Below are 13,648 nucleotides of genomic sequence, written 5' to 3' on the forward strand. Positions count from 1 at the left end.
TGCCCAATCACCACCCAAAACAACTTTAAATTCACCCTTTTTTCCACCAAACCATCTAAGTCTATCTTCTTCTTTCCTGTAAGGGTCTACCTGTAGATAAAATTCTGCAAGACAAATTAGCATGTTCTCCAAATTCCTGTATACGCCATCTACTCTTTGTTCAGCTGGCAAATCAGAGCACAGTGGTTCTCTTATTGATATGAGCTCCCCAATGTCAATACTGTTTACCTTAGACATTAGACATTAGATCTCTGCAGGAAAGAATTCTTGGTATGTGTATTCCCCCACCATACCCTAACCTTTTCCTACTAAGATATCCCTTAGAGGTTTTACTGCCTATAGATTGAGTGCCTAGAGCAGATCTTGCTTGCTCATATTTCCTCTTACTTACTAGCCCACCAGCATAAAGAAGGGAAAATGAACGAATGATGTTGTCTTGGCTTTTTTCAAAACTTTTTCCTGCATCATTTGCAAGATCAATGCTTGCATTTCTTAATTTCTTTGAACTACCTATATACAGCTTAAAACCTTCAACATTGCAATGTTTATCAAGACTGGAGAACATTCCATCCAGTGCAGGCTGCCTGTGCTCTTGTGTTCCTCCATGGATCTCAACTGATGCCAATAATGTCTCCAACTGCCTTCTGTTCTTGCTTCTCTGGGGGATATTAAGAATCTTTCCTTCTGGTGACAACTCTGTAGGGTTCTTCTTCCTAGCAAAAGCAGTACTTTCAGATACTGCAAATACTGGCGCTGAGGTCTTCCTTCCTTCTCCTTCGATTTCTGTATTGAGGCCTTTTATCTATTCCAATTACAAAATGTAAACTTTTACGGCCCGATTCCTCAAGATATAAACTTAAAATTAATTTGTTTTAAACACTCGTTTATAAATAATGAACTCTGGACTCCTTAAAAGCTATTTATTGGGCTCTATCTAGGATACAGATTGTTATATTTCATTATCAAATTCCAGAAAATTCTAGTCTGTCGAAGGCACAAAAATGAGATAGAAAAGGAAGACAATCGCTGCTCTTTTCCTTGCGACCAGCATTCTACAACTTTAGTCCCGATACCTTAAAGAATTTTTCTGCAATTGATGAGCATGGGAAAGGAAAAAATAAACCAGGAACTATGTGGTGTACGAAGTGTAGAAAAGTCGTAGTTAATAGTTAACTGATTCAGTTTTCCCTGACGATGGGTTTGTAACCCGAAAGCTCGGAGCAGGAATATAAAACTAAAAAACGTGGATGGAACAAAAAATTAGTAAATTCTATATTTGTAAGGACCTTGTAGTGAAGTGTTCTTTTTGTTTAGAGTATTCCAATGCTGTTATTTGAAGGAGGCAGTCTGATGGCCATGCTTGTCATTTTTGAAGCAGAGTACCCTGGTGGTGGTAATTGTTACAATGTGTTATAAATGATGCATCATAGCAGGGTACTCTCCTTCAAAAATGACAAGCATGGCCATCAGAAATGATCTGATTTCACTACTGTTTTTTATTAACTACGGTTTTTACTGGTGTTCAATTTTCTTTAAAAAGAAAATTATTTTGAGAATCTTGTTGAAGCATTTCAACTTGCATTGTACCACCACAATGATGAAGAAGATTACACACTGTACAACCCTACTTTGATGAAAGACTTTGTCGATGAACATTCTCCTGGACTATTTGACATGATCCTAAATTCTATAATAAAACCTGAAACCAGCAAAGAAAGATGGTACCTTCAAGAACAGAGAACTGTTGTTCTTCTCCATATCATTGCTTACTTCAGGTAGTAAATATTACTTTACATTTTTTTCATGTCTAAAATATTCCTTTTACAATGAAGTGTTCAATTTCAATTTTACTATTATTTTAATAGATTAAAAAAAACTTCCCAATAGACCCCTGCACAGTTCCCTGCGCCATCTTGAAAGGTAGCCGTGCCTTTGCATCTAAGCGAGATGAACGGTGAGTTTGAACAATTATTCACATGTCTCTATCATTGCAAGCTCACCGTTCGTCTCGCTTTCACGCAAAGGCACGGCTACCTTTCAAGATGGCGCAGGGAACTGTGAAGGGGACTATTGCAAAAAGACATGGGGATTTTTTTGAATAACCATGGAACATCGGGCCTGTGCTGGGATACAGTATAGCTCCAAGAACTCTAGATCACCACAATAGTCAACTATGGAAGGACTACCCCACTCTCCTGCATACATGTAGCAAGATTCAAAATGCTACTAAGGTTTTTTTTTTTCTTTTTTTTTTTTTTTAGATAAATCAATCTTATATTAATTTTATCAGTCCTAATTTTTTTCTATTTGTCTGTTTACAGAAACATTCCTTTATGATGCTCTTACTTGATGATTTTCACAATATCTATACCATTAGATTACCAGACACCAACCTCAAACTGTCTCTTGCCACCCACATGGTCTCCTCTCTTTTAGAAATCCAACCTAATATAGTCATAAATGGTATATCTAGAAAATGTGTTTGCACATGTATCATAGGGACTGTTTTGAGCAAACTTTAAAGAAACATTGTCCTCACTGCTCTCAGCCACTCATGAACAAATTGGATAAACTGACAAATTCTTTTAACACATCTCTTCTTTTGCCTTCAAGTACATCTAACAGTATCAATAATATAAGTAATAATGAGGAAAATGAAACAGTCCAGATAAAGTTCCAGATATAAACAGTCATGGCCCTGACTATTATGAATCCACAGATTGGAAGAACCATGTTGAAACAATTTTAAATACATTTTCTGTCCCTCAACCTTCAAGAAGCTCAAATTCAAGTGCAAACTCTTCTGGCTCTCTATCTGGCCAAGGAACTCATCATGCCCATGTATTATCTATTTCAACTCAATATGGAAAGTTCTGGTTATTTGAAAAGAAGATATCACAGTCCACACTTAATGAAAGGAATGGCTTAACAGCATGCACTTTCATCAATATCATTCTTTCAAAGTGTTATATAGCAAACAGAATGGTTTTACCAATCCCTGACCAAACAATGTCAATATTGTGGCAAATGGTAATCACATCCTGTATCGGACAGGGCAACAACATACATGATCAAGTTACTGGTGGGCGCCCAATTCACTTTTCTGTATCTGAGGCAGTGATATACATCTGTCTACTCATTCATTTCAAGGAATTACTGTTGATGATTCTTTTGATGTGGATTTTATTAATACAAATCCAGCTGTCCCACAGTCTTCACTGGCATTCTTTTTGCAAAGACTTGTCAAGAACCCAATATAGCAGCCATCATTATCATCAATGGCTAAATGTCTGTGTGTTTAATTGGCCAGGCAAATAACATTCTTCTCATGGACAGTCACCTTCATGGCAACTAATTTATGGAGCATTGGTTGGTAAGACCACCCTGCAAGATTTAGATGGATTTTTGATAAATGCAAAACAATATATAAGCAATATATAAACAATATATAACATGTGTACAGTAACTTTTTTAAAGAAATAATCATAGCCATACAAATTCCATCAACATTGATATTACATAATAATAATAATGATAATAATGATAATAATAATAATAATAATAACTTTATTAACGTGTCTTTCTTTCTAGCTTACAATTAAGAAACTCATTGGAGACACATATCTAACCCTAATAAAAACCCTTAAAATCCATAGTTAATTGTTAGTTATTTCCTATTTACATTCCCACCCCAACACCATCTATTCCACCCCCCTCCCCCCCTCCCCCCCACTCTACCCTCTCCCCTCCAATATCCCTAGTGCAACTGGTATGTTATACATGAATTATATGTGTAGATAATAAAATAATAGCTGTGTACCACAGGTTTGCACCCCGGCCAAATCAGACGCCCCACGTCTATCCAGACACTGAAACTACTATCAGGACATTTGAGTTCGCCGGTATGGAAAACTGCAGCACACTGCATTACCCATAAAAATTAAATTATTCAATAGAACAAGTAGAGACATGAATTAATTTAGACACAAAAAGCAGTCTTTACACTCCTGAGCAGAGATAGTCATGGCCAAGTCCAACTTCCTTTCTTGATTTCTAATATATTAATTGATTCAGCCATTTTGAGCGATTTATCAAGCTTGACCAAATGAAAGGACCTATATATGCCTTATACTGTGCTTCCCATGTGTTATAGTGTTAAATATTGGTATTGAGAAGTCATCTGAATTTCTAAGGTTATACCTACACTCATTGCCATGGAAAAGGTTTGATAAAGTTTTGATATCTTTACAGTTTTAATAAAGCTCTTGTTTGTAATTGTAAATTTATTTCTTCGTGGAGTGCTTAATTAAGAATACTTTCTATGGATTCAGTGCTGGCTCTGCAGCCTTTAAAAAGTCAAGTAAACAATCATATGTATTTGACTTCAATTTAAAAAATTTTGACAAGTATTTTCATTGACTGACGCTTCTTAGCACATAAAGGCTTAAGATAGTATATCATGTCCAAGCGGTACATATCTGCACTGTAGTACGATCGATCAATCCTGTAAAATAAAGCATCAACTCACCTTCGGCAATGTTATATAAGATCATTTTCCTTCGGATTTTCTAGTTTCCTTCAAAAAATCAATAGGAATATCCTCTGCTGCGGACATTTTGTGTAATTCACTTATCTTCCACGACATAAAAGGGAAGAAAATCACGAAACAACGTATGCAACAGGGCTGCAATTCGAAAAGATCGAAGAAAACAGTTTACTCATCCAGAAAAACATGTAAGATTATCCGCCATTTTGATTCTAGACCTTCACGCATGCGCAGACGTTTGACCGCGGTGTTAGGTACCCCAGTTAAGGAATAACAAACCTAATGGCCGCGCGTAACACCACTATACGGGACTGGAAACTAGAGACATTTACGTGGCCTAATTTGACCTTACGATTTCCCAACGTGACTGCTTCCATCAAGTCATCATCCTTTCGCACCAGAGGCCGTAATATAATGTAGGGACTTTCGAAGAAGAGTGCTCCGACTTAGCGGACTAAATTTGGTTTCTGAACAGTACTGCTGATATTGTTTGACAATGCGTTCTGGAACCATCGACCTGATAACATTGGGTACTGTTATTACTTCATTAGACGACAGGGTGAGCTTCTTCTCGCCAAAGGGGAAATCCTGGATGATATGCTGGCTCGTTATGAAGCAAATAAAATGGTTCAATTTTTCTTGAGGAACACGCATTCTCGTATGACACGGTCTTGGAACAGGCACTCCCTTACCATGAATTAGTGAGTGTTTTTTGGCGATTTGATAGCAATATCGACTCAGATTCGGGATCCACATGCAAGGAGTCTGGTAGCTTATTTTCGCAACCATGATAGATCGTATCTGTCTGCGGGTATCCCACTGATCTGCCTCGTTATAACACTGGACAAGGCATTCAAGTAAGGCGTTGTCTACACTTTCAGCGTCGTTTGATGATGTCGGTATCTGCTTTTGAATTGCCTTTGAACCAACTAGGGAATGCCACAATTCATCAGAATCATTAGGTGCTATTATGTTTAAAGATGCTGCTACGGCTTGGTTAGCTTTCCTCACGTAATATCGCTTGGTCCGGTCTCCAGCTTCACTCCACGGTTTATCTAAACGGGATCGCACGGGGCTGATATCTCTACTTTTCAAAAACCTATTAAGGTGATACTTGACGCTATCTTTCTGGCGCACTTCCGAGGTAGAATCATATGAAATATCTGAATGCAGGGACAAATTTTCCAACCGCACATCGGCTTCAAGGAGAAATGATGGTCGCTCGGCTGCTGGAGTGCTAGTTCTCAGGAAATCAGCTGATTTTTTGCCACCATCCTTGATAAAAAAAAGTAAGCTCAACATGAGTCGGCAGACCTGAAGAAACTTTATGTGATAGCTCCACTGATATTTTTTGGTAATCTGTTACGGAGGCTATATGAAGAAAATGTCATCAATGGTATCCATGCATAATTTCAGATATATTTTTGTAGTTGAATTAGTCAAAGTTTTTAAATTTGGCCTTGCGCATACAGTATTTATCCCTAACCATTGAAAATAGGCGGGCCAATCAGAAGCCAGAAAAGGCCTGGTTATATAATTGGCTGTATGGCATTGCGGTCTAGGTATTTTCAATGGTATGGAATAAGAAGGCTAGTTGCCGCTTACCTAACTCAAGTTGGTTATTCCATCTATCAGACTTTCGATTTCTACAGAATCGGGAAGTTCTCTCGGTTTCCCTGTCTTTACTGGGAGGTTTTCTTTATCTTATTGTACTTCAAGGGTTTGAAGTTTCTCGACCTTGATATAAAAATAGACACAAGTTAACTTAAACTTACTGTGAGTCAGCAGACCTGAAGTAAGAAATATGGGATACAAATGCTATCTGAAGAAAGTAACATCAAATCTATCCCATTTAATAAGTTCTTTGAATCAGCGGCCTCACATTTATCTATCTCAAACCATTGAAAATAGGCGGGCCAATCAGAATCCAGAAAGGGCGTCGTTATATAGTTGGTGGTATATTCTACGGTATGTACCCATCAAGCATTGCGGTCTAAGTATTTTGAATGGTGTGGAATAAAGAAAACTAGTTGCTGCTTACCAAACTCAAGTTGTACATTCCGTCAATCAGACTTTCGATTTCTCTGCTTCCACCTTGTTTGTCGAGTGTTCTTCATCTTCTTGTACTTCAGTAAAGGTTTGAAGTTTCTCTCTGCACGATCGCCACAAACCTTGATCATAAATAATTTCATCTTAATATTTAAATGTCTTTATTCTCAGGAATGAAAAGTTATCGATTTACTTGATATTACCTGAACAAACTGGAATCAAAATACCCCTTTGGTTTTTTACTTGGCGAGAGAGTACTTTTGACAATCCTCGATCCCCCTTTGGTAATTTTGCTTTACCGGCATGACAAGATAGCATTTGAGGAACGCTACACCTGGTACTACTTCTTTTCCATCCAATTCCAAGAGTGAGGCGATGGAAGGAACAAATGCTCATTGACTCGATGTTTTCCGAGCGTTCAAATGTTGATGCACGGGCAAGAATTAAATCAACTTCATTGTCAAGATCTTGAAAGCTCCAAAGTGATTTGTGAGAGGAAATATCTTTTGTGCACGTTAACAAAGGGACTATCTCTATTGAGTGCTTCCTGTCTCTCCGATCGTAGGTACAATGCCCTCCAACAAGCGTGTAAAATGAACAGTGCGCTTCCATTTTACTACTGATTTATTTTGAGTGATTCACTAGCAATATAGTGATAAAAACAACATTCTCGCGGGATTTTTGTGCGTAGTTATAGCACGTTATTAAAATGTACAAACTGACACTCAGCAATCCCATTTATAAAATTTTGTTCCAAAACAAATAATAGCAAACAGAAATCACGAACTGCCTGCCTTAAAGCACTTTGGTTAACTCGAGCACCAACTCTCCATTGCTGGATGGTCTTTTCAATCTTGTGAGTCGGTGAACTACCAGACAACTACATAAGGTAAGACATTTTTAAGACAAGTAAAAGTTCATAAGAAAAGTCCACCATAATAATAAAAAAACAGCGAAAGATAATCCAATCAAAATGCCTGACTACACATCATTTTTTCGCGCGAGTCTGTTTTCGACAATTGGTTCAACTTCTTGTTCAAAACAAGACCTACATTCTTTTATTCTCTATGTCAATTCTTTTCACCCAGCTCTTGAATTCACTTGGGACATTAGTGAAACTTCTGTCACATTTCTTGACATTTCTGTGAGTATTTCTGCTAATCATCTCAATACCACTATTCATTATAAACCCACAGACTCTCATTCATATTTACTTTATTCCTCCTCACACCCTAAACACACTCTCAATTATATTCCTTTTTCGCAATTCTTACGTTTGCGCCGTCTTTGTAGTGACGATACTGATTTTTCTCACAAATGTCAAGAAATGCGTTCCTTTTTTCTTAATCGTGGTTGCCCTATTACCATCATCGACCGTGCTTTGCTTAAAGCTTCTTCCATAGATCGTAACACTGCTCTCACCCCTAAATCACGCAATTCTAACCTTAACCATATTCCATTCACTATCACTTACCATCCTATTAACAACCCTATCAAACCTGTAATTAATCGTAACTTCAATTTACTCAACTCTGATCCCATCACGTCCTACATTTTCAAAAACGCCCTCTTTTTTCGTTCAAAAGAGACCGTAATTTACGCTCTTTCTTAGTTAAAGGCGTACTTCCTTCTCATAATAAGAACCCGGTACTTTTCGCTGCTCTCGCAAACGTTGCTACACTTGCCCCTTTGTTGCTTCACAAACTTCTATTAAAGGTCCCAAATCCACCTTTGATATTACAGATCATTTTGATTGTACTTCTTCTAACGTCATCTACTGCATTCAATGTTCACGCTGTAACATGCTCTATGTTAGAGAAACTGGCCGCCGATTAGGTGATCGTTTTAGAGACTAACTTTACGACATTCGCAAGAAAGATTTATCTAAACCAGTTGCTCGGCACTTTAACTCTGCTAATCACTCTGAGCTTAATGCTATTGTTTTTGGTCTGTGTTTAACCCACGGCAGCAACGATCATCGTAAAACAAAAGAAATGCGCTTAATTCATTCACTTGGCACCGTTAATCCCCACGGGATGAACGAACGCTTCGCTTATAATTAAGTTATTTCTCACCTATTGTTGCTTTCGATCCTTTTGTTTTTCTTTTTTTCTTATTGGTATAGACAGCAGATACATAATACAAAAGGTGTACCTTAATCAAAAATTTATCCTTAAACATTAAACTTTCAACATCTCACTCAATGTCAAAGGCAGACAGATAAGCAGATGCTTCATTCTTATAACAAAATAATAATAATAGCGGAGATCCCATAATATCGAAGCACCATACTTAAGAAAATAAAATTGGTAACTCATCGAGTTGATTTTTCATGGCTTGATTATTACATCTTTTTTTACTTTCAACCCGGTACTTTCAACCTCAAAACAAGGCTTTTTAAAAACCATTAGTTTAATGGAATCAGTTCTCATACATAGGGAATACTTAATAAAAACCGAAAACCGTCAGAAACAAAACGGAAAATAGAGGCTAATTTGATAGGAATGGGTTAAACCTTTAAGGTCTATATCTATTCGAAAATTTCAAAGACAAAGTTGGGTAGCTATAATTTTCAGGTCACCCATCCAAATACTAACCTCACTCAAACGTGCTTGATTCACTGTCTTGGAAGCCCGAGTTTTTTCCACTGGGCCTCGATTTCAGGAAACTATTACAACAATAGACATGAAAACAATGCACCAGATAGACTAGATCATTTTCCACTTCAAATCAACGTGCCAGTGCGTGGCAGAGTGCAAGGGATTAGCTGAAGATATGGTCTGGGGGCCGGCTAGTCTCTCCCCTGATGCTTCGGCTAGAACACTATCTGCGTAATCCGTACACCCAAGGGCAGAGAGACTTAATCGTGTCCGAAGTCCATACGACGACCCAGCGGATGTCTCGGGGTATGGCATGAAGGCATTATTTTTTTCACTTTGCTGAAATAATCTTGGATACATATAATAATCACTCACTGAAATATTTTTCTGATACTCGAAAGGAAAGGGCCAAAATTTTACGAAGTATTTTCTTCCGCCATTAAGTTGTTGACTCACGGCCATGTGGCGTACTCTTTACGTATGACATCATACATTCAACCCACACCCTTGTACACACCACAGAATTCCCTTCCCGGTGGTTGATTTCAGGGCAAAACTACTTGCCAGTGCACGACATTATTTTGCCCATCCATCAAAGAGACCTTTTTAGAAAAATAAACAAATATAAACAAGAAATATATATATTGAATAATTAACTGTGAGTAAAATATTCCATATTTCTTTTAAAATGTATTAACTAGTATTAGAGTGAGGGCATTTAAGAGGTAGCCTGCAGAGGAGGCATTCTTGAAAGGTAGAATCGCGTTTTGGGGTTTTTCTTTTTCAACTAAGTGTCCTTCTTCCCCTTCCCGCCCCCTCAACCTTCGCTTCTTTTTTGCTCGGATCCAGTTTTCGCTCGTTCCAAATTTCCAAAGTTCGCCCCGGATTTTCCCCAAACCAGTTTTGCTATTAAAGAGGCAATGTCCACAAGAATCGAACAAATTCGAGAATTCGTGGCAAGAGTCAAAAAGTCAAATTCGCTTTCCTTTTGAAGTTAGATAGGCCATTATTAGATATGAATCCCTGGGGTAGTCAGTTTTTGAAAATATTATTCTATTTTCGAGAAAACGGCCAGAGAAGGGGCTCGACCGGAGTCCATAGCAAGAGACATGAATTCGACATCTATTTGCAGTCAGATTCAATTCAGTTCCCCAAATCATTCCTTACAGATTTCAATCAGACATCTTGCATATAGTTTAATCTTACCTGTTTGGTTCTGTTTGTTCTGTTTTGTTCTGTTTTGAACTGGTCGTCACGGAGTACGGACGTCGAGTTTTCGCTCCGCGAAGATCTTGTAAATTTTGATTTAAAACTAAATTTAACTAATATGTTTCTTTATTTTAAGTAAACTGTTAGTTTTTCATTTATTTATCGTCATATTTTATTTGTAAATCTTCTAATATTTATTTAATGTAATATATCGCCTCCCGCCTAGATTAGCTTTATGCTATTTGCGGGAGGGTGATAAATTGTGTATATATAGTCATTATTTTGTAAAAATAAACTTGAAACTTGAAACTTGTTCTGTTCGGTGACTGTCATTACTGCCGTTGATTCTGTTTGGTGACTGTCATTACTGCCGTTGGTTCTGTTCGGTGACTGTCATTACTGCCGTTGATTCTGTTTGGTGACTGTCATTACTGCCGTTGGTTCTGTTTGGTGACTGTCATTTACTGCAGCAGGTTCTGTGTGGTAACTTTCATTACTGCCGTTGTTTCTGTTCGGTGACTGTCGTTACTGCCGTTGGTTCTGTTCGGTGACTGTCATTTACTGCAGCAGGTTCTGTGTGGTAACTTTCATTACTGCCGTTGGTTCTGTTCGGTGACTGTCATTACTGCCGTTGATTCCGTTTGGTGACTGCCATTACTGTCGTTGGTTCTGTTCGGTGACTGTCATTACTGCCGTTGATTCTGTTTGGTGACTCCATTACTGCAGCAGGTTCTGTTTGGTGACTCCATTACTGCCGTTGGTTCTGTTCGGTGACTGTCAATGCTTCACAATTCATTAATCGGTAAAGAAGCGATTTCTTGAACTGAGGCATGTGCAGTGCGTATATGATAGGATTAACGAGGGAGTTGCTTTAATGATGGAATTTAGATCCATACACGATGTGACGGCTATAGTGACATTTTCGACAAAGACTTGCATAACCTATAAGAGCTTGAAAGGGAAACCAAGCGATCGAGCTGATGACCGTGATAATCAAAAGCGTGACCGTCAGCCTCTTGTCACGTTCGTGGATTGGGTGATCTTGTACACTTGTCATGCAATTTATCTTAACCCATATAAGAAAATATGAGTTAATGAGAACGGCAAGAGACCCTAAAATTGGCACAGTTACGGCACAAATCATTAATGGTCCGCGAAGAAATGAAATAAAAACTGCAAGAAAGGCCGCCATCATCCATATCACTGCTATACTGATCATGTACGCGCTTTTCCTAAGTGTAAGGTGTTTGAACGGGAAATATACGGCATACGCTCGTTCAATGGCCACGGCTGCCAAACCAAACAACGATGCCACTGCAAATAAAATATCTTGGATATCCAATATAGTTGTTGTGATACTTGTATGTTTCAGTAAGGACAATGTTAGATACATTGGCACCGAGGTAACTCCCACGAAGAGATCAGCCTCCGCCAGACTCACCAGTAGGAAATGCTTGCGCTTGCGCAGTGCGGGTGTACGAGTAAAGGCAACCAAGACAGTAACATTTCCTATTACTATGACAACTGATTCAAGGACAAAAAACCATAAATACCACATGGTCACGTGCTTAGATATACCTAATAAGGAAAAGATATGTATATATGTTACTTTATTAAAAGTTTTACTTTGCCCGTAGTTTTGTTTTCGTCTTTTTGTCTTTAGTTTTGTTTTGAATTTTATTCTTATTTCGTTTATTTTGCCCCACATGTTATCCCCATTATTAGTGTTATAGATCATTTTACTTCGAGCGTAATATTTTCCCATTTCATCCCCTGTCATTCTCTTGAGTATTATTGATTATCGTTCCTCCACTCCTCCACTCCGCCTCCTCCTCCTTCTCCTCCTCTGGATGAAATAATAGACTAGAACTATGAGTGAATGAAATTTTATAGCGTGTAGCCGGGTGGCTAAGCTATTGATAGCCGGATACCTTGATAGCTAATAGTTCTAGTTTGTTATTTCTTCCAGAGGAGGAGAGGAGGAGGAGAGAAGGAGGAGGAGGAGGAGGTGGTAATAGCTATTGATAGCCAAGAAGCTAAGCTATTGATAGCGTGATAGCCAAGAAGCTAATCTATTGATAGCCTGATAGCTAAGCAATTTAAATATATATAAACTTATTCATACTAATTTACTGAATATAAGTTCCTTTGGATATTGTCTGACTGAATTACCATCATTCAGATACTGAAGAACACCAAAGCGTTGGTCGAAAATTCTATGTAATTTTTTTTCCCGTGCTGTGATCAAATGTTTACAATATCCTCTAGCTCAGTCTCAAGCTGTTGTGCGCCACGTACCCCATGGAGTAAGCTTCAAAGTTATTCATACTTACGTAATGAATAAAGTTCCCGGCCTTGGGAGAGTTGTCTGAAAATTACTTTTACTTATGTACTGGAGAAGACCAAAGCGTTGGTGTAAATTCCAGGTAACTGAATTTTTTTTGTGTTTTGATCAAAAGGTTAACAACCCAACGCAGATGGATATCCATAAAGTGATCTGTCTGCAACGTGAATACCCAAATTCTATTAAGCCTTCAGGCATGATACTATAACTGAATCAATTCTAACCTATTCAAACTAGTTAGAGCTGTGCTCTGGGGTCATACAAGACCGTACATGGCCAGAAATCGCGGACATTTGAGCCCGCACATTGGTATGCGGCTTTCCCATGATAACATAGAAACTAATATGGCTGGCAGTCTCTATCCCGGTCTAAAAGCCTCGTTTCTAAGCTTTATTTTGGTACCAAACATGGCGGTTAAAAGAAATGAACAAAAGGAGGAAACGAGGATTTTTTCGCGCAAAATTAAGTTCTCATCAGCTAATTTCATGATCGAACGTTTCTAAAATAGCAGTTCTGTTCTTGGATCTTTAGTACAGAAAAGGAAGCGTTTAATTATATTCAATTTAACTGAAAATCGCTGTGTTTGTGGTACAATATGTGGGCTTCGAGGAATGAACTTGGAAAAATCTTTTTAGTGGAAGAAAGCATCGCTAGCTACAGTGAAAGTTTACTTCTCCGCGTATTTCCAACATGAAACACAAGGCTAAAGGGTACGTGGAAAGAGTGAAAAACATGCTAAAAAAGGACGCTTTCCGCAGTCTCGTGCAGATTTGACTTTCATACATTAGGACTATTGAAGAATTTCCTTCAGGAATCCGACTTGGAAATCGTCGCAGGTTTTCCAGGAAAAAACTTATTCCCAAAAGCAGCAGTAAGGGGGACTCGCGAAATCCGAATCAC

At 38.2% G+C, this 13,648-nt stretch overlaps 1 protein-coding gene across 1 annotated transcript; it reads right to left on the reverse strand.

Moving 5' to 3' along the window:
• Nucleotides 1–11,242: 11,242 nt before the first annotated feature.
• LOC116304845 (beta-4C adrenergic receptor-like) lies at nucleotides 11,243–11,962 on the reverse strand. Its single transcript, XM_031714636.2, has one exon. It carries the CDS (start codon nucleotides 11,960–11,962, stop codon nucleotides 11,276–11,278), a length of 687 nt encoding a protein of 228 aa, XP_031570496.2. The 3' UTR covers nucleotides 11,243–11,275.
• Between the last annotated feature and the right edge of the window lie 1,686 nt (nucleotides 11,963–13,648).

This window comes from Actinia tenebrosa, unplaced genomic scaffold, assembly GCF_029948245.1.
Source record: "Actinia tenebrosa isolate PJP-AT-01 unplaced genomic scaffold, QUT_ActTen_1.0 PGA_scaffold16__25_contigs__length_10494907, whole genome shotgun sequence".
Taxonomy (NCBI): domain Eukaryota; kingdom Metazoa; phylum Cnidaria; class Anthozoa; order Actiniaria; family Actiniidae; genus Actinia; species Actinia tenebrosa.